The sequence below is a fragment of the Hydra vulgaris genome, chromosome 02 (genome assembly GCF_038396675.1).
Source record: "Hydra vulgaris chromosome 02, alternate assembly HydraT2T_AEP".
In the NCBI taxonomy this organism is placed as follows: domain Eukaryota; kingdom Metazoa; phylum Cnidaria; class Hydrozoa; order Anthoathecata; family Hydridae; genus Hydra; species Hydra vulgaris.
Window position 1 is genome coordinate 15,578,808 of NC_088921.1, and position 22,043 is coordinate 15,600,850.

Genomic DNA, 22,043 nt, shown 5'->3' on the forward strand with positions numbered 1-22,043 from the left:
GTTTAGATAACATTTGATCTACAAACTTACTTTTAAAATGAATCTACTTGAATCGTTTTTCATTGAGTGATGTTCTTGGCAGTGGAACATTTTTAAGATCTACGCTGCTAGCTTTGGAAACAGAACTAAGCATAGTTAAATGCATTCTGACACCAATATCAAACCCTGTGGTAGGGATACAATAAATTATTTTTTCCACACTCACTTTTTCCACAATTTAACTAATATTCTCTCAGATCATCATTATTAAATTATATGGTTTTTAAGACATCTCTCCCTGGGTTTTTTAATTCCAATTTCTTAAAGCTGGTAATCTTGATCTCCATTCCACTTAGATTCAGAAGAGTGACTTGTTCCCTGTTCTTCATCATCATTATTTTCACCTGTTTTCAAAAGGTGTTTATTATAATTTGCTTATTTTTGCAAAAATTAAATAAGAAAAAAATAACAAAAAATAGAAGGAAAAAAAAACTAATATTTCATAAATAGTAAAGTATAAAATATTTTTTTATAAAGTACAGTACCTCTGCTTAATATTAACTGCTTAAACACTTGAATTTTATAAAGTACAATCTTTCCATTTTGGTTTCTTTAAGTTATTTTAAGGATTCCTTTCCATCTGCCTCCAAAGCAATGAAGCCAACTCATTCAGATTTTCGATTGTTATAAAAGCCAGCACTGCTTTTTCTTTTATCATTAATGATATCAATTTTCAAAATTTTTGGTTGAGTTATCAAAGAGCTTGGGGGAAGGAGGGGGAACAGCTTAATATATGTGAGAAGATTAATAAAGGAAAAATCTGTAGGAGGAGGAGGTGGTGGGGGGAAAAAGGATCTTTACAGATTTAGAGAGCTGAATATCCATTATGGACAAGTAAAGTAGAGTATACAAATTTAGCTCCGTTTGTTTTCTATGGGAAGTTGTAAGGTTCAATATGCCTAACTATACTTAAAAATGAATTTAATAAATAAACTTAAAAATCAAAATTTAAAATCAACCATCAAAAAAAAAAAAAAATTTTTCGGACCAATGGGCCCTAAAAAAATGGGATCACCCTCACAGCCTAATTTTTTTTTAAAAAGTTGATTTTCAGGACACCCTAATATATAATACTAACTTTCTGGGCTGTAAAATATGGGTCATGGTAAGTCTATTCCACACCACCCATTTCAATACTCATTCATTATATGGTTATTTTATTTCGATAATTTTTAGTAAAGAGTAGAAAAATAAAATCTATAAAATCATTGTTTTGAGTTACCGATTAATGTTCAATACTTTATATCTTCTTATTGTAAAATTGTAAACTTTTATAAAAAAAAAAACTTTTTTTTTTTTCTTTATTAATTTTTTATTAAATTTTTTCAGACCATCCTCAGCTTATTAGGTTTGCCGCCCAACTAATTTTGACAAAAATAAATGTTTGAATGTAAAATCTTTTTTCTTATCATGAAATATGTGAAACAAGTTTTTTTTAGGTTTTTTTACAAAATTCTCTCCTTTTTGTTTCTTATATTATCTAATATCTTTATAAATGTTATGTATATAATATCTTTAAAACTTAAAAAATGTTTTATTTTGTATTTTAGAAAAAAATAGAAAAAACTAAAAAAAAAACTTAATGTAAGCAAAGGGATTTGAACCCCTGTGATGCTGTCAGAAGCACAGTGAGCTAACATTTTTGGCCACTATGACATACTAAAATTTTAAATATTTAATAAACAAAATACTTTATAAAACTTTATAAAACAGCAATTAAGTGCTACAAACCAAAATTAAGGAGATATAACTGCATGTATTTACACATGTGTATACATATATATATACACACGCATTGTGTGTGTGTGTGTAAATATATGCATACTCACACACAAACACACACACAAATATATATAATATATGTAGAAAGTAAAACTATGTAATTTTCACAACCTTAGGTTTTATGCTATTGCAATATCGTTATTTTTTGAATATCTATATATATCTTTATATATTTTTATTTATATTTATATATTTTCTACTTTAAAAATGAAATTGACTATAAGTATTTAATATTATGGGTGTACCGGATTGGAAATAAGGAATTCCAGCCGGAACCAGATTTGCTGGAATTGTTAATAAAATTCTGGCCCAAACAAAAATTATATTTATATAATTTTTTACCTTTAAGATTAAAAGTAAAAGCCTGCACCTCAGCATTGTGGCTACATAATATATATTTATAACCTATAATATATATATATATATATATATATATATATATATATATATATATATATATATATATATATATATATAAAACCTATTTCATAAATTTGATTCTTGTTTCATTAAAATCTAATGTCCTTCTTTACAGAATTTTTTTTTGTCGGATTTGTTTTTTCTGTCGGCTTTCATTGAACAATCTAGTTTATAGATTTCATGCACCAAATATATAACAAAACAATATTTACTATTATATTTTAACTATTTATTTATCATATAAACTTGATGTTTTGGTAAAAAAATAAATTTCTTGATGTTTTGGTAAAAAAACTTTCTTGATGTTTTGGTAAAAAAAACTTTCTTGATGTTTTGATAAAAAAAACTTTCTTGATGTTTTGGTAAAAAAACGTTCTTGATGTTTTGGTAAAAAAACTTTCTTGATGTTTTGGTAAAAAAACGTTTTTGATGTTTTGGTAAAAAAATTAAATAAAAAACTCATAGGACTCTTGAAAGTGGTTTTGTTGTTGCTGTTAAAAAAAAATTTTAAATTTTTTGGGGGTTTACTTGTTACTAAATATAATAACAAATTATATTATATAATTAAATTGTATAAATTATAGTTTAAAATAAAATCCAAATATAAAAAATGATACTAAAAAATACTTTTGATAAATTGGGAGCAGTGACTCTAAAAAACTTCTGAGAACCATTAACTGCAGCTTGGACGCACAGAGTTGGCCTTGGTCGTTTATATAAAGGTGTTTTGAGCAATGAAGACACATTTGAGTTCATCGACGCTGAAAAAAAAAGTTTTGTAGATAATGTGATACAAATGATCAACTGATACATTACATCGGCAAACCATTTTGTTTTAAGCTTTAAAGATGGTAGACAAAATAGACAGTAGTGCTATAGGAGTAGAGTGCTTGCTTTATAAGCAAGAAGTTTGGAGTTCAAACCTCAATGAGTTCCTGGTAGTACCAGACTCAACTTGTTTTTTTGCACAGCAACCTTATTTGTTCATGTTTTAGAATTAAAAGGTTGAGAGAGTATTGTAACAACAAATAAAAATAAAAAATAAAGAATAGCCTCTTTGACTGAAGTACCTTGACTTGGCCTTTAATAGATAAATACATTTAAAAAAATTTTTTCTAAGCAGTTATATAGAATTTAAAAAAAACAATCAAAAAGTTTTTGAATTTGTGCATAAGAAAAAAATATTGAAAAAAGAAATTACGTATTATGTGCATTCAGTTGCATAATGGAATTTAAATGCTTTTTTAACTATATACTAAAAATATCAATAAATCTACCAAATAAAAAGTATGTATTTTGCAACAAAGTATAATAAAAAAATTTACAGGTAACAATAATAAAACATATAACATAACCTTTTTTGAAACTATTTCTTGCTTTTCATTCTTTTGAGAATGAGGTTTTTTAATAATTTTAAATTTTTTTGAAGCAAAAAAATTAAAAATTAAATCAAGAAAATAACCATCAAATCTATTTATCACAACGGAAAAATTTAATTGCTAATTTTTTTCTAAAAAAGCAATGTGTAACCTCCGTAAAGATGGAAACAATCTAGTCCAATGAAATAGTGTTTTTTCATTAATTGTATCAAAATATAAAAATAACTCTGTAGTTAAAATATTCTACAAAGAAGTGGAAGAAATTGCTTCATAAATATTTTTAAAAACTTAGTTGTTTTTTTCTTTAAATTTCATGATTATTTTTATTTCTTGATTTTTATTATTATTATTTTTTTATTTCATAACTTTTATTTTATAATTTTTTTTTTAAACTCAAATTAAACTTCAACAAAATGAAAATTTCAAAATTGATTTAGAACTGAGAGTTTTAGGAACGTTTTTACTGCAAAAAAGTTGTTCAATCATAAAGAACAATTTTTCTTTGTGGATGAGAAATAAAAACAATTATCTGATATATTTTTTTTAAACTTCAATTCACCTTCCCAAGGTCATGAAGACCATTACAGTTGAGGAGGCTACTTTAGTTGTGGTTACAACTCTCTCTTAACTCTATAACTCCAAAACACGAACCTTGACGAACAAGGTCGCTGAGCGGAGAAACAAGTTGAGCACGGTACTCCCAGAAACGTGGTGGGGATCTTCTACTTGGTAATTCTTGCTTATAAGGTGCTAAATATCGCTAATAGTTAAAATTAAAAAGGAGCTGCAATGGTAAATTTAGCTCAGCGATTGAATAAGACATTTTTTTAAACAATTTCTTAACATTTGTTCTACTCTACATTTTTGCAACCAAAAAACTTGGTTATATGTTATATGTTTTGTTATTTCAACAATACAAACTTTTTCGGTTTTTAATATATGCATTGGGGACCCTTGGAAACTATAAGAACTGGTCTACACATTTTTAAAAAGTCAATTTTTTTTATCAATAATAAAAGAATAGAAACTTTTTTTTTTCTTTCTGCTTTGTATCAGATGCTACATGATAAAGTTTGTTAAATAAAAATAGCATATTATACATTATAAATTTTTTACATAACTCCCTTAACTATTTTAACAAGTGCTTAAATGAATCTTTTTTTCCTATCTTCTGGAAAATGACATCCATGGTTCCTTATTTCCTGACAGTTAGTTCTAAAAATTTTATTGGACCATTTTGTGAAGTTTGTCGTTTGTTTTAACGTTTTAACAATTTAAACAATAAAAAAATTGCTATGTGAAAAACGTTATGAATAACTTTTAATCGTTGATCTAAAGTTTTTATTTTTTATTCTGATTCACTCCCAACCAGGCTGCAAGCAACCGCTATTAAGTTGGGAGTTACTAGAAAAAAAGAATAGAAGTACAGAGCATGGAAATAGTTGGCAGAAGACTTAAAAAGTTAAAGGTTGTATGAGTCAGGAAAACACAAAGATGGGAGAGAGTTCCAAAGGGTTCGAGTGCGGGAAAAAAAATAAACAAATAAAACTTTTTGGAGCATCCAGAGACATACAGTAAAACAATGAGACTTAGATAAATGACAAGTAAACCGAGAATAAGTTTTGGTTGATGGAACTAAAGATGAAAGCTCCTTTGAGCAGTGGCCATAATAGTATTTGTAGAAAAGAGAAAGAGTTTTAAATGAAGGCATTAAATAAAATAAAAAACTAATTTTAATGATTGTTTAAAATAAACGCATTTTTTATTGTAAATTAAATGTTATATTTAAATATATTTAGTAGGCATGTATTTTTAATGATAAATTTAAACTATTTTTCAATGTCTTTCTAAAAATCTTTTAAAAGATTATTTTTTTAAGTTATTTTAAATTATAAATAAGTTGAATTAAAATCTTCCTCTTGCAATGAAATGATTTAATTACTTTATTTTTTCGTTTTTATTTTTACAAAGAATTGTTTAAATGCTTTTTTTTTAAAACTTAACTTACTAATGGAATGATTAAAAATAATTATTTTAAAAAAAGACTACGTTATTATTATAATTTTTTTTGTTTAGTGCAACTTTTTGGAAAAAATGTTTACCTTAAAATTTGCCTAAGCTTGGTCACTGAAGCTTTGAGCATTTATTTATTACATATAAATAGAAAATTTTCAATTCTTTTTCCTGAAACATATAGAAAATTATATTGATAATTGATATTGTAAAAATAAAAAAAATAAAAAAAACAAACTATTACTCAATATTTAGTTTAAAATGAGAACATCTACTTTAACCGAACTTTCAATACCATCTCATAAGTTCGGCTGCTATATAAATACTAATAACGTATCACAAACTTAATGTCACAAATAATGAAAACTAATTTTTAAATGTTGCTTTATTGTAAAATTATAATATAAATTCAGGTAATACCAGTAACTAAGGAGGGCCTCGCCCCGAGCTCAAAAAAAAAGTTTTTTGGGGCACCAAAGAAAACAAAAAAGAGGTACATAAAAAAAAAGGCCTTTTTAAATATAAGTTGTAGTATTTTTAATTTTTATTGTAGTTAGTCAACTTTTTTATTACTTTGACCATTATCACATTTGCTACGCCACTGGTTAATAAAATTGAAAAAATATATTTTACAATTAATTTAAAAAGGTTTTTTCAATTAAGAAAAAAAACACTAATTTGCTTTAAATGAGCTTTGTATGTTTATTGGCAATTCTTGTACGTATCATTGACCATAGTAGAACACCAAGATCCACACAACAGGATTCACAACGACAATCCATAATTGTCTTTGAGCTGTAGTTTTTATCTCAAAAAAAAATGTCAAAAGCTTGATATTTTTTAGAACTCAAAGAACAGTCAGTTATTTTTGAAACTATGAACAAATTTTTTATTCAAATAAAATACCATGGTGTGTATCCATTATAAAAATGTGAAAATTTACTGGTAAATTTGCAGGTAAAGTTACCAATAAAGCTTAATTTCGTAACACTTATCAACACTTCACAATATTACTGCTAATTATCTCCTTCGTTGTTTATCTGTGAATGACTAAAGCTAGCGTATTTCAAAATTTCGCTAATTTTTTTAAAAAAACTAGTTGACTTTCAAAAATTAGTAATTTTTTTTTGTAAATATAATTAATTTGGTGATTCTTGATAAAACTAAGATTAAATATAATCATTTATATTAATAATTTGCTTATTTTTATAACTTGCTGATTTTAATAGTATGCATTTTTTCAAATTGTTGTTTTGCTAAAGAATTATTTCAGCAGGTTGCATTTAAACATTTTTTTTTTTTTATAGATTCATATTTACGAACTAATTACAAATACTATTAGAGAAAAAAAAAATTGTAAAATTTGAGTTTAGCATAGTTTTTTTATATTTTTTCTTAAATGACCGAAATTACATGGTAACCAAACTCAGGCGATTTTATGGTATACAATCTAAAAATATTATATTTTTTTCTTATCAATAATTTAATTTCACTTTTCAATAATATAAATAAAATTTGTTCATTTATTAAACAACCATTAGAAGTACTTTGTAAAATGCATTTTGCGTTACTTTAATAAAACATTTCAAATGATAAGTTTTAAAGTAACTTATTTCCAACGCAACATAAAAGCATAACTAGAAGTAATTTTTGCTTCGAGTTAAAATTTTTTTCCTAGTTTAACTTTAGCTTAGAGTTTCTTTTTCAATGCAATTCTGAAATTATAAATCATCAAAACATTTCGTGGTCAACAGTCGTGGTCAAGTTGTCAACAAAAAAAAAAATCATTGGTGTGGTCAGCAATAGTGTTCAATCGCATGCCATTCCTGTCCAAGCTTGATTTTATACCCTGACAAAAAGTAACCACTTTTTGATTGCTTAAAACAATCAGCCGCTATGGAATCTAATCGATCTTCTGTGACAGTTTGGGGCTTGCAGTGGTTGGTGAACTTTAGTTCAAACAAAATTCAGTTACTGCTAATAATTGTCTCAGTATTGCTTTTTTTTTAAATATGCATGAAATATATGTATATATTTCTAATTATGTATGCAGTAATTATATATGGCAACACTTTTACAGAGTCTTCTCTGATTATCATTCACAATTGACATCATACATACTGAAACAATCTATTGCAAAGTTAACATCTGCTAAAGTTGTCTTTCTTTATCATGCTTTTATTTTTTTTACTTACATTTACATCATAGTTACATTTTCTACCTCTATTAATCTCTCTCACCCAAATGAATGTTTTCATATTTAGGCTGGTTCTTCTAGTTAGACCTTCTCTATTTTAGAAAAAATCCAAAAATCAATTTTAAATGTTGCTAGAGGGTAATTCCCAGTGTCAAATGACCCAGGTCATGTCACCATACATCTCAGATTTTGCTGATTTTTATACAGCTGAGAGAGCTTAGTAAAATAAGAACTCCTTGAAAATTTTAGCCTCTGGCTCCTGATAAATCCTGAATCGTGATCGTTTTGCTTTTAGCAGATATTGCCTAGTTCCCTCTTGTCTAATTAGATTTGCAACATTTATTTTAAAATTTTAAGTCACATAACTTTAAAAGTATTTTATTTTTTTACTTAAAAGTTATAACTAGCTACAGTTGGGGTTGTCAAATGAATTGATCAGAAGTGTAAAAAAATTAATACTAAATACCTGTAATAATCAATTTAAATAAATTTAGGCAATTTTTTTATATTCCTGTTTTTAATACTCAAGAAATCCATGTGGCCTTGATGATATCAACAAAATATATATTTCACATTATTATATATTCATTGATCTTTCAATAAATATAAAAATTTTGATCCGCAAGTATATGGCGCACAACCTCCACCTTTTTGTAGCAGAATATTGCAATTGATTATCCATTATCTTCCAAACTAGCTGGAGCTCTGAAATTTTTGGCCTTTCTGTAGTGTCAATGAATGTGCATGTTAAAATAGTTTTCAGGGCCCCAAGACATTAGGGGGGACTGGGGCAAGTGCCACACTTTTTTGTAGTGGAATCTATTTTGATAGACAATTTTCAGACTATTTTGGAGCCCAACACTCAACTGCTCTAGATGACAAGAAAAGTTTGTTAAAAGGACCATGCAGGTGCATAAATGTTACCATAACATCTTGCTCAATATTGTCAATTTCATTTATCATACTAATCCAATAAAACGTATCATATTTACACATAATAAATTAACCAAATTTCAATGCATTGATGTTAATTAGCTGATTAGGTTGAATACTTTGAATACCAGAAAAAGAAAACATGCCTGTTTTATTAAAACTTCACTTGTTGGTTTAAAGCTAACAGAATCTATAGATCCGGGGTTAAATTGATAGCTACTAGTTCCAGGAATTGTTCTACTTAGCTGAGAACGCTTTTTCAAAGTGGTGTGCAATTCTAACAGTCTTTTATTAATAATTAAAAAATAAATGGACATGCATTTGCTGTTAATCATTTTACAGCGCCACCAATACCATCACATGGTGACTTGTCATGTCTTGTGGCAAAAAAAATTTCCACTCTGCATCAATGTCAAAATTATCTTTATGGAAACAGATATTATAAACTTTTTTTAAGTTTTTATACTGTGCAGCACAACCATCTAAAAAATAAAGAATCTTAGAAATCATAGGATGATTTTCTTTTATATAATTGTGTCTGAACTTCGTACACAAAACCAATGTCATTCTCTATAACTTCTGACATAAAGCAAAATGATTTTTTTTTAGGCTGGTCATTTTTGTTTAATAAATAAAGGACAATGGGGTGAAACTTGCATTGACTTTAGAACCAATGCTAACTTTGAATTTCATCTTGAATCACAAATATATAGTTTTCTGCAAAATCAACTTAGACAATACAGTCTTTTATCAACTTTTCTTTTTGTTTTTTAAGGCATCTTGCTTGGCATTTTGCAATGTAGGAATGAGCTGTTAATTATTTTATTGCCTTTGATAAGATCTTGAATTGTATACTTCAATTGTTGTTCTTTGACAGATCATTGTTGTTCTGTCTAATTTCTTTTCAATTCAAAAAGATTTAAATTACAAATTATGTTAAAACCATGATATTTGATGGATGAATGATTTTAATCCATATACTTGCAAATCAAAAATATTATAGACATATAGATAAGAAAGATCATTGAATACAAAATATTCAAAAACCAAATGAAACAATTATATACTAAAAAATTTTTTTGAAAACAATTTTTTCAAAGTAACCTTTACTTTATTGAAAATGCAAAAAAAAAATTTTTTATGAGAAAAGTGGGGCATTTCCCCCAGTGTCCTGGCCCTCTGGTCATCTGCCAGAGGGCCAGAACACTGGGGTCATTGATCTTTTTTGAAAGATCAATGAAAATAGAATGAGGTGTAATAATTTCACATATTTTACTAAGTACTCTCAACTGTGTAAAAATCAGCAAAAAGATATAGGGTGACATTTTTAAAAATTTCTGGGTAATTTGACATGGAATTAGCAAAGTACATTGACATGGAAATTAGCAAAGCTCAAGCTTTTGCTTTATTGTTACAAAATTCTCTTTATCACAAATATTACCATGTTTGATGCTCAACCAAGCTATTGTTTATTGTAACATTCCAACTAAAATTCGGTCACGTGCAAATTTCATCAAGCTAAGTCTAACTGTTTCTTCAAAAAACTTTTGTTTATGTAGTTTTTTTTCTTGAATGTTTGTGATTTGGATTTTTATTTTTTTTGAACGTTTGTGATTTGGATTCTTTTTTTTTTGAATGTTTGTGATTTGGATTCTTTTTTTTTTGAAATCCTGTATTCAATTAATTTACAATTTTTCTTGCTGCCTTGTTGGAATTGAATTTCTTTAAAAAAAAGAAGTTCTAAGTATTTCTGAACTTATTTATATTTTTATTAATTATTGATATTTCTAAACTTCAATAAATAAAACTTTAAGATTGATAAGTGTATATAATTTTAAGAGTAAATTTTATTCATCGGGTAACCATAACAACTATTGATCTATCATAAAATTCGATCCCTATCACGTCCCTGGTAGTACCGCGCTCAACTTGTTTCTCCGCACAGCGACCTTGTTCGTCAAGGTTCGTGTTTTGAAGTTATAGAGTTGAGAGAGGGTTATAACCACTATTAAGTAGCCTCCTCATCTGTAGTGGCTTTATCAGCCTTGAGGAGGTGAATAACAAAAAAAAAAAAGTCTAAAACTAGTAAAGTTGTTATGAATCTCATCAAGTAGTCAGAAAGTCACAGTCAGAAAGTCACAAAATTTATTTTAACGTTTTTAATTAGTTTAAAACATTTTAAAAATTGATTTATGCTACTAAAGGATTATTCATAAATTACATAATGCAAAATTAAATTTATAGACAAAAGACAAAGATTAAAAGTTTTCCAGCGCAGAGTCTTTAATACAACCAAGTATATAACAACCTTTTAAGTCCAGCAAAAACCGCAACGCAAAAAAGCAAAATGATCTCCAACTTATATTTTTTAAATAAGTTTTGTGTTACGTAATTTATGGATGATCCATTAGGAACACATTTAAAATATATTTTTTTAATAATTTAAAAAAATTTTTAAATAAATTTAAAAAAACCCTCACAAGCCATTGAAGAAGGACTATCATCAAATGCATTCCAATTTACAGTTCTAAAAAAAAACTTATTAAATAAAAAGCTATAATTAATTATAAATAGTAATAATAATAACATCAACAAGAACAATAATAACTATAAAAAAACTTATTAAATAAAAAACTATAATTAATTATAAATAGTAATAATAATAACATTAACAAGAACAATAATAACTAAAAAAACTTATTAAATAAACTCTTTATAACTCTTAAATGAATGATTTTTAAAAATACAAAATGAGCAATTTTGTATTTTTAAATGCGCTAACTTAAATTAAAAATTTAAGTAGCTTAAAAAAATACAATAATGGCTACAAAAAAAACTAATAATAACAAATAACATAAAAAAAGCTTTTAAGCTTTAAAAAGTTACAAATTAAAATTACAAATAAAAAAGTTATTAATAAAGTAAATAAAACAAATAAAAAGGTTATTAACAAAGTGCACTTTCATTCGCAAATTGCTTTTTTTAATGAAATAATATTTAAAGCAGTACATAAAAACAAAATTGTTCCAAATCATGTTTTAAAAATAAACTTCTCCATATTTTAATTAAAATGTAATTTAAAATAAAATAAACCAACAAGATTGAAAGACTTATTTTATAAATTAAATAGTAAAAAATAATAATTGTGTTTTGATGTACAGGTGTGTTATATAAGTGTGAAATCATTAAACTAACGGTGTTGCATTCAAGGTGTTGCATTCAGTGTTAAACTTACCCAATTTTATAAACTGGTGCAGATATAGGTCTTCCTTTCTTTGGTGGATTCGGTGCATATTTTTTGTTGACTTTAAAAAGTTCATTGTCTGTATGAGATGGAGCAGCATAAGGAGAATTCATAAATAACACAGATCTTAAATAGATTAAAATAATACACTTAAAAATACATGTATAAATTGAAAAAATTAAAAAATACTGATTAAATATTTAAGCTAAAATTGAACATATTTTTAATATTAAAATATATTATTAATAGTTATATATATATATAAATAAAATATATTAAATATATATTTTATATTTATAAAAATATATATATTTTTTTTAATATTAAAAAATACAATTACTTATCATTGTTTGTTTTTTTATCACTTTTTCCTTTTTTTGCAAATTCTTCAAGATATCGGGCAATAACAGCATCTTGATTGATTGCCTGTCTGAAGTTACTGATATAGGGTTTGCTACTAGCTGGTCTACGAGGTAGGGTAGACCCTACTGAAGTGTTCATTTTCTGATTTTAATTAACATTTTATTGTTAATTTACTAGCATATGGATGAAAAAAATACATATTCATTGTTACATAATAGTAAATCATTTTGTTAAAAAAATTTAAAATATATTTGAAAAATACTTAACTCGTGGTAGCAAATTCAATTTTTCAAAAGATAATTTTGAAAAATTTAATTTTCAAAAAATTCAAAAACACATAACTAAAAGATTGCTAAAATTTTCTGAAAAACTAAAATTTTCATCCATAAAATTTATTTAAAATTAAAGAAAATTCTAGTACTAAATAATTATAGAAGATTCTATATAAAGTTTTAAAGAAAATGAAATTTTTTTTTTTTTTCGGTAAAATAAAAGTGAATTAATTGAATAAAATATTACTCAGACCACAAACGAAAGTATTTTGTTGCCAAGCAAACAAACACATGTTTTGTAAAGAATTTTAATTTAAATATGTAACTTTTTTTTTTTTTTTTTTTTTGCCAAATACTATAATTCCAAACTACATTCCATAATTTCCAACAACTAAATAAACTTTTACCAAAATCTTTCTCAATCAGTTTGAATCTTTATAGACAACTGTGTTGCAAAGATCTGAAACATATATCTCTGAAATTCTTTAACTCATCATTCTTCTATTTAGCAATTTTTATAATATTATTAACCTTTTTTTATTATTTAATATACTATAAATTAAATAATATATACTATATATTATGTAATATACTATAATTTTATTATTTAAAATCTCATACAATATAAATATAAAAAACTTTATTTAGGCTATCAAATGTTTGATAAAAACATTGATTGTTTGGTACTGTCAGAAACTAACTGCCACAATGTTTAAACAATTTAACATTGTTGCAGTTTAGATAAAACTACTGTACGTTACTTCAAACTCATTTGTTATTATTTTATCTGTAACATAATGATAGTTGCTAATGTAAAACTAGATTAATTATTTGTACTCTACATTAATTAATATTCATCTTCTTCAAAACATTTAATAAAAAAAAATGCTTTTTTAAACTTTAAATATTATAATACTCTTGGTTTTTATTCTTTTATCTTGTATTTTACCTTTGCTCACTATTGCTACTATCAAGGCATTATTATTGCCATTATCACTATTATGGCATTATCATTGTTATGGCATCTAGTGTTATCACTATAACGGCATCTTGTTAATATTAAAAAAATATAAAACCTTAAGATTTAATAATCAACATGCACATCAAGTAATATTTTAAATACAGTTTGTCTTTTTGCATTATTTTGTTTTTTTTTATAATTTCACAGCAATTGGTTTCTAAGTTGCTTAATAACTTGGTTTCTAAGTTGCCTGAATAACTTGGTTATTAAGTTGCCTGAATATTACATTGAATAATACAATGAAATTTTGATTTTAGCACACCAACACAAAAAAAAAATTTTTAAACACCATGTATGAGTAAATTTCTATAAACCAAGAACTAAAGATTTTAAATATTTTGACTTAATTTTTTAAATGTAAACAACAAAAATAATACTACAGTCATAATACCACAAAATATTTACAAACACACACACACACACACACACACACACACACACACACACACACACACACACACACACACACACACACAAACACACACATGTATATATATATATGCACACACACAAACACACACACACACACACATATATATATATATATATGCACACACATATATATATACATATATATATATACACACATATATATATACACACACATATATATATGCACACACGCAAACACACACACACACACACACACATACGTACGCATTATTGCACACACAAATGCACACACATTTATAAAGCACTTTGTTAAACTAAAAATAAAATAAAACTGCTATTTCAATTATTTTGAAATACTAAATTGAACTAAGAGTATTTTATTCTCAAAAGTTTCATCTAATAATAAATTTTATCTTGTGATTAAACAAGTAGATAACAAGAGTTACAGTGCAATACTGAATTAAAAAATGTTAGACCAGCATTTTGTATGTTTCTAAAAAATGGTTTTTGTTTTATTTCAATATCGTGAATATTACGTAACAATCATATATACATTTCCAACAATTTTATTTGTTAAGACTTTCTTAACTTATTTTAAAATACCTGAAAAGCTGTTTTAACCAGCTTGTTGCTAATCTACATTAAAATATAAATATAAATATGCATTGATTTAATAACAAAAATATTCATAATTAAAAGCAATTGTTAAAGATTTATGAATTATACATTAGGATATTTATTCTCGTAACATTCACAAAATCATAAACGCATTATTGCTATAAACTTTAAAAATTTCAATCGATATTTACAGTTTTTTTAACATTAAAACAAAAATTTCCAAAAATAATACTATTTTACTTGAACATAAAAAAAAAACATTTAATTTTAGTCCGGATTAGTAAAAATAGCAATAGCGTAATTCATAATTCTTGTAAAGTTGAGGGGGGTGTTTTTACTTAATTCTATTGATCATCGGAAAGTAATCGTTTTTCGTGTAACCACGAAAATGGCACAAACAGGTATAAAAACAAAAACAACCATAGTATTGTGATGATTTTTAGCACTATTATGCTGTTTATATTTCTTTTAGTTGTTTTAGTTAATAAAAAGTTTAAAAGTCCTACCTTCACTATCTATGATTTAAATTTATAACAATTTTTTTTTTTTCAGCATCTTCGAACAAGGCTTTCAACAGCTTCCAACAAGGCTGCCAGCAACTACTATTAAAGTTAGAAGCTACAGGAAGAAAAAAGATAAATTTTGTAGAGCAAGATAACGTCCTGCTCAGTTTAAAACACCTCTAATCAAATCTCCAATCAATTAAATCATTGATTAATCAAGAAAATATGAATTGATTTAGAACTTTTGATTACTTATTAGATTAGGGTATGGAAAATCAATACCAGTAATTCGGTATTGTAGTAATATTGTACCGGAATACCTGAAATAAACCGGGATTCTGCACAGCATCTTCTTTTAATTTACATCAATAGCTCAAATGTAAATTGAGGTTCAATCTTAAATGGAAAAGATAGATACTTTGAAGCAACACCAGGGTGGGGATTTTCAACCCCTTCGTTGAGGGGCAACTCTTGATTACTCAAAAGTTAAAATCAGGTCCCCTGAGAGTTTGATAGTCAATTGTAGCTCATTTATTATAAATAGCTTTTTTTACATTTTAAATTAATTTCTCGTTTTTAATTAATTTATCAAAAGTTACTATTTCATCGAATTAACTTTATCTTAAAGTAAAGAATTTCCGGGGATCGTACCTTAACAGCTATGCTTTGAAAACAAACTTTTTTCTGGTTTACAATAACCAACAGAGAGTTGAGATTACGTGAAAAATTAAAAGTTTTTGTTTCTAATATCATGATCTAGAGTTTTAAACAGATAATAAATAAAATTGGAAAGTTCCGTTTTTCTTGCAATAATATGTTCTTTTAATGTACTAAGAAGTTCTTTGCTCAGTGATGACTTTTACTTAGTCTGTCCAACATAATTTTAGTTGTCGAATCTAAAGAAAATATGTTGGCATTTTTCGACAAGGTGGCTCAAAAATTTTACCAGAAAATGAGCTGATATAGTAGCTAAAACTGTTTTAAAGTTTTAAAGAGTCTGTAAAATGTAAGCAAAATTCGAGTTTGTAAAATGTAAGCAAAATTCAAATCAATTTTAAAGCTCCTAAAATATATCTATTTTATGTTATCAAAAATACAAGTTTCTTTTTTTTTGCTGCATTTTTTTGCTGTGTGTTCAAAAAATGTTTGATTATAATGAATAAAAAATGCAAAAAGAGTCTTTAAAGTTTATACTTAGTTTTAAATCTATATCTGATTGTTGAATACATGATTTGAACGTGCTACCATTTCAACTTTGAAATTTTACATAATTTTATAAAACCTAATTTTTAAGTGGTAAACGTTTAAATATTTTCTCAAGCTTTTCCTACTTTTGCACAATGGAACCAAGCCGACTAAGTGTTACGTCATCTTGTCCATGTATTTCGTAATCCTGAACTAATTTCTTGAATATTTAGTTTTGATCTATTATTATTTTTTTATTTTTTTATTTTAGATTATTTTGTATATTTTTTGATATTTTGGTTACTTTTTTTGGTTACTTGTAGAGTAACTTGATGTTATTTCGCCCATCACTTTATCTAGCCTCTAATTTTTTATTGCTTATAAGTCAGAGAACTCACCAACAAAAAGACATTCAGAGAGTGTCTTTTTGTTGGTGTGTTCACTGACGAAAAAGTCTTAATTAGGGCTGTTTCAAGTAACTTAAGTACTTAAGTAATTGTTTAAGCTAATCAAGTACTTAAGTAAATTTGTATTACTTAAGTAAAATCAATAAATTTTTTTCTGAATTAAATCAACAAAAAATTGAGATTTTAAAAAAATTGGTATAAAGTTGTCCGATTTTCAATTTTGTACCCTAAAATTAATGTGTAATAATTTTTTAGTTTACATTTTAATGATTTTTGGCTTTACCATATTTCTGAAAAGGGATTATAGTTTAGACTATCAATAAAAAATTTAAGTTATAAATCATAATTTTTATTAAGAGAGCATTACGTGAGCTGGAATGGAACAAGATGTATTTTGTTTCTGTATTTAAAGATTTAAGTTCTGTATTTAAATTTTAAAAAAAATTGTTACAAAAAGATGCTTTAGTGCTCTAGACTTTTTTTTTTATTTTGTTACAAATTTGAGTACATTTTTGAGTGATAAATGGATAGAAACTTTATGTTTTTAGCGTTCTATTTTGAAAGTTTATTTAGGTTATGATTTGTTATACCTACATAGTACCTATATCACACAAAAAAGTAATATTTGATGTAATAAATTCATTGTTTGGAAAAAAACTAAAATTACTTAAAATTACTTAAGTTACTTAAGTAATTTTAAAAAAATTATTTAAACTACTTAAGTAATTTTTTTTCCATTACTTTAACACCCCTAGTCTTAATCAAAATAAACATGATCTCAAAGAAATTGTAATTAAAGAAATATATGTCAATTAAATTTTGTTAGTTTTTGGTAAGTTTTTTGCTGTCTATTTCAAACTAGCTTATCTAACTCAACCTAGTAAATATGTTGTTGTGCATTTTAAGATATAGCTTTATTTGGTTGTCCATAGTTGACTTTTTCAATATAAAGTTTAATTTGTTTGAAATGGTAGATTAAGCTGAAAGTTGTTTTCTGCCCAAACTTCCCAAAGTTACTCAATTGCGGCCACAGCATGCACCTTGCCCGGGTGGGCGAGAATAGGTTAAGCATGTTATATAAACTAATATTGAATAGATTTACCTAAAATTTACTTTGAATCATTCACGAACACTTTTTACTTAACAACTTCCAGACTCTAGAGATTACCCCCGTACGTACGTTCCAAAGTGTCTCGAGGAAGGGGACGGAGGGGTGTGTAAAATAGATATATTGATTATGATTTTATAATCTGGCCAAAACATCTTGACATCTGAAAATTTGATATTTCCCTTACTGAATTTATTGATTCAATTAGTTTACAACCGATTTTGGCAAAGAAAATTACAAAAAAATTCAAACAGACATTTAATATAAAGAAACTAACACTTATGACTACTTAAACTATAACATTCATCATCCATTTCACATCAAAAAGAATGTTCCTCATAATTTAGCTAAAAAAATAATTGTTTTTACATCTAATTACGAAATTGAAAAATTTCGTTTAACAGAACTAAAGTCATGGTTGAAAGATTGTAATTATCCTGATGAAATTATAGATAAAGTATTTTATAATGCAAAACTACAATGACTAGCACCACAAAAAAAGTCTATAGAAATATTTCCTTTGGTGACAATATTCTATTGCAATCTCAATTGTCAACCTTTTATTTTAGAAGCTAACCTTTTACTCAAAGTATCTCATAATGAAAAAGTCAAAAATATTTTTCTAATATTCATCAGGTATTAGCTTTTAAACAACCTCCTAATTTACTTTGAAGACTTACTTCTTCAAAAGTAGAAGCAACTAATAAGAAGACTGGCATATTCAAATGCAAAGATATTCGGTGTAAAATATGCATACTCTATCTTCAAGAAGTAGATAAGTTTGAAACATCTAATGAAAAATAAAAAGTCACATCACATGCAACAGCAAAAATGTAATTTAATACCTTTAACGTTTGTCATCCAAAAAACAAGCCACATATACTAGTAAAACAAACAATTTAAGATTACGATTAAACGGACATATTTCTAGCTGAAGAAATGGCCTATCAACTAATAGATTTGACAACCATGTTTATACCTGTCAACGTTCCCACCAAAGTGTAATTGAACCTTTTTTCCAACTTTTTGTTTTTCTTGAGCTTAACAATGAAAGTTTTTTGTTATCATATGAAAAGCATTTGCACAAACAAAAACATGATACTTTTAATTGATACTTCTTGTGTATTATTAGAATTTAATCCATCACAAGAGTTACTCAAAGCAACAATATGCAATTTAAATTATTTTTGTTTTTAATACAAAAATCTTGTAACAATACCAAAACAGCACAACTGATGATTTTTTGAAAGGCCTATAGTGCTTAAAGTTTAATCAATTACATTAATATAAAAATACTTGGTATTAGTGTGTTTTTTGAAAATTTAAAAATATTTTTAATAATAAATATTTTGTAAAAAATAGATTTACTTTTGTTTACTAGTTTGACTATCTTTTACTTTATATATATTTATATATATATATATATATGTATATACATATATATATATATATATATATACATATATATATATATATGTACATGTAAATATATATATATATACATGTATATAATATATATATATATACATGTATATGATATGTATATGATATATATATATATATATATATATATATATATATATATATATATATATGTATATGATATATGTATATGACATGTATATGATATATGTATATATATGTATACATGTATATGATAAATATATATATGATAAATATGATGTATATATATATATATATATATATATATACATGTATATGATAAATATATATATATATAGATATGTATATATATATATATATATATATATATATATATATATATATATATATATATATATATATATATATATATATATATAAATTAGTAAAAAACACTTATCTAACTTTTATCTTCGACTTGAAGTTTCACCATTGTTGGATCATCAGGAAGAGTTACTAAATCTCAAAAAAAATTCAATTTATAGAAAAAAATATTTTACAGGAAGTTATAAATTATTATAAAAAATTTTTAATTACTATTTTTAGAGATCGGGAAAAAAAATACAAAAAAAATAAAAAAAAATTTTTTTATAATAATTTATAACTTCCTGTAAAATATTTTTTTCTATAAATTGAATTTTTTTTGAGATTTAGTAACTCTTCCTGATGATCCAACAATGGTGAAACTTCAAGTCGAAGATAAAAGTTAGATAAGTGTTTTTTACTAATTTATTATTGCTCTGTTCTTTAAGAACATTGAGCACTCTATTTGTAAAATACACTAACATAATTTACATATATATATATATATATATATATATATATATATATATATATATATATATATATATATATATATATATATATATATATATATATATATATATATATATATATATATATATATATATAAATTCTGTTACTGTATTTTACAAATAGAGTGCTCAACGTTCTTAAAAAACAGAGCAATAAATTATAAAAAACACTTATCTAACTTTTTCTTCTACTTGAAGTTTCACCATTGCTGGGTCATCAGGAAGAGTTCTCTCTTCCTAATGATCCTGCAATGGTGAAACTTCAAGTAGAAGAAAAAGTTAGATAAGTGTTTTTTACTAATATATATATATATATATATATATATATATATATATATATATATATATATATATATATATATATATATATATATATATATATATATATATATATATATATATATATATATATATCATGGGCGCCCGCAGAAAATTTCTGGGGAGGCAAAACATTTTCAGTATTTTTTTTCTTTTTTTTCCCGCAGTTCAATACGTTAAAATTAAGAAAGATTACAATAAAGAAAAAAAATTAAAATATTTTTGTAGAACAATGAGAAAGTACAAATTTGTCACGGACAACGTAATGATGAGTACAAATTTGTAACGGCGTACTATAGCAGCAATATTTTCATTGATTGTATGAGCTTTTTTATTGAATGTATATAGTAAACTTAGTAGACACAAAAAGCTTACAACATTTATTTAAAATTTTATTTACCAGCAATTTTATCTATAAAGTCTTTTTGTTGCAGTTAATTTTTTCTCTGTGTACTTTGAGGTTGTTTTTATGATTTCAATCATATGCGCGAGTTGTACTACAAAAATATCCCTGAAACAGTTGAAGAAATTGCTGTTGGACTTCGTGAAGATCAATTTAATCACTTTGAAGAGCCTGACTAGTTTGAGTATGACTGCGAAATAATATGCACTGAACAATAAAGCTGATATGCATTTTTCGTGTGGTTCCATTTACATGCAACGAAAGTTGCATGTAAATGATAAATATCTTTAAATTTCCTACGAAAAGTTTGAATACTATTATACTTTCTTGTCCATCTTGTCTCTCATAATAGAGGAATATTTGTAAAAAAAGATCTCCGTTTTGGACTTTTATGAAAAAATGAAATAATTGCTTTAATAGTGCCATTAGTATTTGTACCACCGCAACATCATTTAGATCATTACCTACAAGATTAAGTCTATGAGACAGTAATTGCAAACAGTTTTTAGTCCAATTTATCATTGATCTATAGTATGACACACAACACAAATACAATTCTTTTTACCTTATAATATTCGTATTTGTATATCACAAATTGCATTTTTACAAAAACTATAATTTTGATGTCAAAGTTTTTTAACAAATAAGTTAAACAAAGCATATCAATTAAAGTACTTTTAAACACGTGAGATAATATTAGAGCAGCCGTGGTGTGTTGATTAGAGTTTTGGTTTCAGAAATGGAGGTCCGTGGTTCAAAGCTCAAGCCATACATGCAACGTTGGTAAGTAAGACTGTAAAAAGACCATACGGACTTCATGTAGCACCTAAATATTACATAAAATGGATTTACATATCCCAAAGGTTAGTACTTTACGGGTAATAAAACGTTTACTAACTACGCAGTTAGCACTGCAAAAATGTCGGTTAAATGTCGGCTTATTTTGTAAAATTATTTCATAAAAAGACGCTAACAATTATAACTCGCATAAAATTTCAGTAATTGGCGGCACCTCTGATCTATAACAATGTGTTAAGGCACCATCTATTTATAAATTCTTGTCCTTGGACAGATATATCAGTAGTTTTAGATGGTTATTATGGAAACTTGGTTGCTATAGATGACAAGATTGTTCATTAGTTTTAAAACTCCTAAAATTTTTAATAAAGTCATTTTATATTTTTTAT

General features: G+C 25.5%; 1 protein-coding gene and 1 long non-coding RNA gene across 3 annotated transcripts in view; one reads left to right on the forward strand and one right to left on the reverse strand.

Annotated features, from left to right (window-relative positions):
* LOC101238783 (doublecortin domain-containing protein 1) overlaps positions 1-13,196 on the reverse strand; it is a 76,030-nt gene extending 62,834 nt beyond the window's left edge. For both annotated transcript variants that reach the window (XM_065790196.1, XM_065790195.1), the window contains exons 1-4: positions 12,348-13,196; positions 11,999-12,133; positions 11,244-11,290; positions 2,869-3,002 (exon numbers count right to left, since the gene is read on the reverse strand). Coding sequence is in view for 1 of the 2 variants with exons in the window: in XM_065790195.1 (XP_065646267.1) it covers positions 2,869-3,002; positions 11,244-11,290; positions 11,999-12,133; positions 12,348-12,508 (477 nt within the window). In the remaining variant the exon portion in view is untranslated. The remainder of the gene's footprint in view (positions 1-2,868; positions 3,003-11,243; positions 11,291-11,998; positions 12,134-12,347) is intronic.
* A 5,837-nt stretch (positions 13,197-19,033) lies between these two features.
* Positions 19,034-21,718, forward strand: LOC136076761 (uncharacterized). Its single transcript, XR_010636564.1, has 2 exons — positions 19,034-19,176; positions 20,682-21,718. It is a non-coding gene; the product is annotated as an uncharacterized LOC136076761 (long non-coding RNA).
* Positions 21,719-22,043: the final 325 nt, after the last annotated feature.